The sequence below is a fragment of the Toxoplasma gondii genome (assembly GCF_000006565.2).
Source record: "Toxoplasma gondii ME49 unplaced genomic scaffold asmbl.1636, whole genome shotgun sequence".
In the NCBI taxonomy this organism is placed as follows: Eukaryota; Apicomplexa; class Conoidasida; order Eucoccidiorida; family Sarcocystidae; genus Toxoplasma; species Toxoplasma gondii.
In genome coordinates, this window is record NW_017383711.1 from 1 (window position 1) to 1,005 (window position 1,005).

Consider the following 1,005-nt stretch of genomic DNA (forward strand, 5'->3'; position numbering starts at 1 on the left):
GTACCGCTTCGTAGCGACGTTATCCCACAAGTCGAGTTGCGCGAGCGTCTGATTCGTGAAGGAGCACGACATGACGAAGGACGGATGGCCGGTCGCGCAGCCGAGGTTCAGGAGGCGCCCTTCGGCGAGGACGATCACGCCGTGGTTGTCTTCAGGAAAGATGAAGCGGTCGACTTGCGGCTTGATGTTCACTTTCTGGATGCCTGGCCAAGCGAGCAGACCGGCCATGTCCACTTCGTTGTCAAAGTGTCCAATGTTCCCGACGATTGCGTTGTTCTTCATCTGACTCATATGTCGCGCCGTGATGATGTCCTTGTTCCCCGTCGCCGAGATGAAGATGTCTGCCGTCGCCAGCTGGCTCTCGAGCGTTGACACGCTGTACCCTTCCATCGCAGCCTGCAGTGCGCAGATCGGATCGACTTCCGTGACGACGACTCGGGCGCCTGCACCCTTCATCGCTGCAGCGCAGCCTTTGCCCACATCTCCGAAGCCGCAAATGACGACGCGCTTGCCGCCGAGCATCACATCGGTCGCGCGCATGATGCCGTCCGGCAGCGAGTGTCTGCAGCCGTAGACGTTGTCGAACTTGCTCTTCGTCACGCAGTCGTTCACGTTGATCGCCGGGAACAGCAGTTCCTTCTTCTTCGCCATCTGGAGCAAGCGGTGGACGCCGGTCGTCGTCTCCTCCGACACACCCTTCAGGTTCGCGGCCATCCGCGACCATTTCTGTGGATCTTTCTGGAGGCCCTCCGCCAGGATCTTGTACACAACCTTCATCTCCAAGTTGTCTGTCGCAGCAGGATCTGGGAGTGCTCCCGACCGCGCAAACTCCTTCTCCGCCTTCACGCCTTCGTGAATCAACAGCGTCGCGTCCCCGCCGTCGTCCACCAACAAGTCCGGCCCGGCGCCTTCCCCCCAGGTCAGCGCCATCACGGTGCACCACCAAGGGCTCCTCCGAGCGTCTCTCCTGGAGAGCCAAGAGACAGACGAGCGCAGCAGTGCATC

At 60.8% G+C, this 1,005-nt stretch overlaps 1 protein-coding gene across 1 annotated transcript; it reads right to left on the bottom strand.

Moving 5' to 3' along the window:
• TGME49_326800 (S-Adenosyl homocysteine hydrolase) lies at nt 1-1,005 on the bottom strand (the record flags this gene model as incomplete). The annotated part of the gene is made up of 1 exon (XM_018783093.1): nt 1-1,005. A coding segment is annotated over one exon (1,005 nt), but the record flags the coding sequence as incomplete, so codon positions are not given.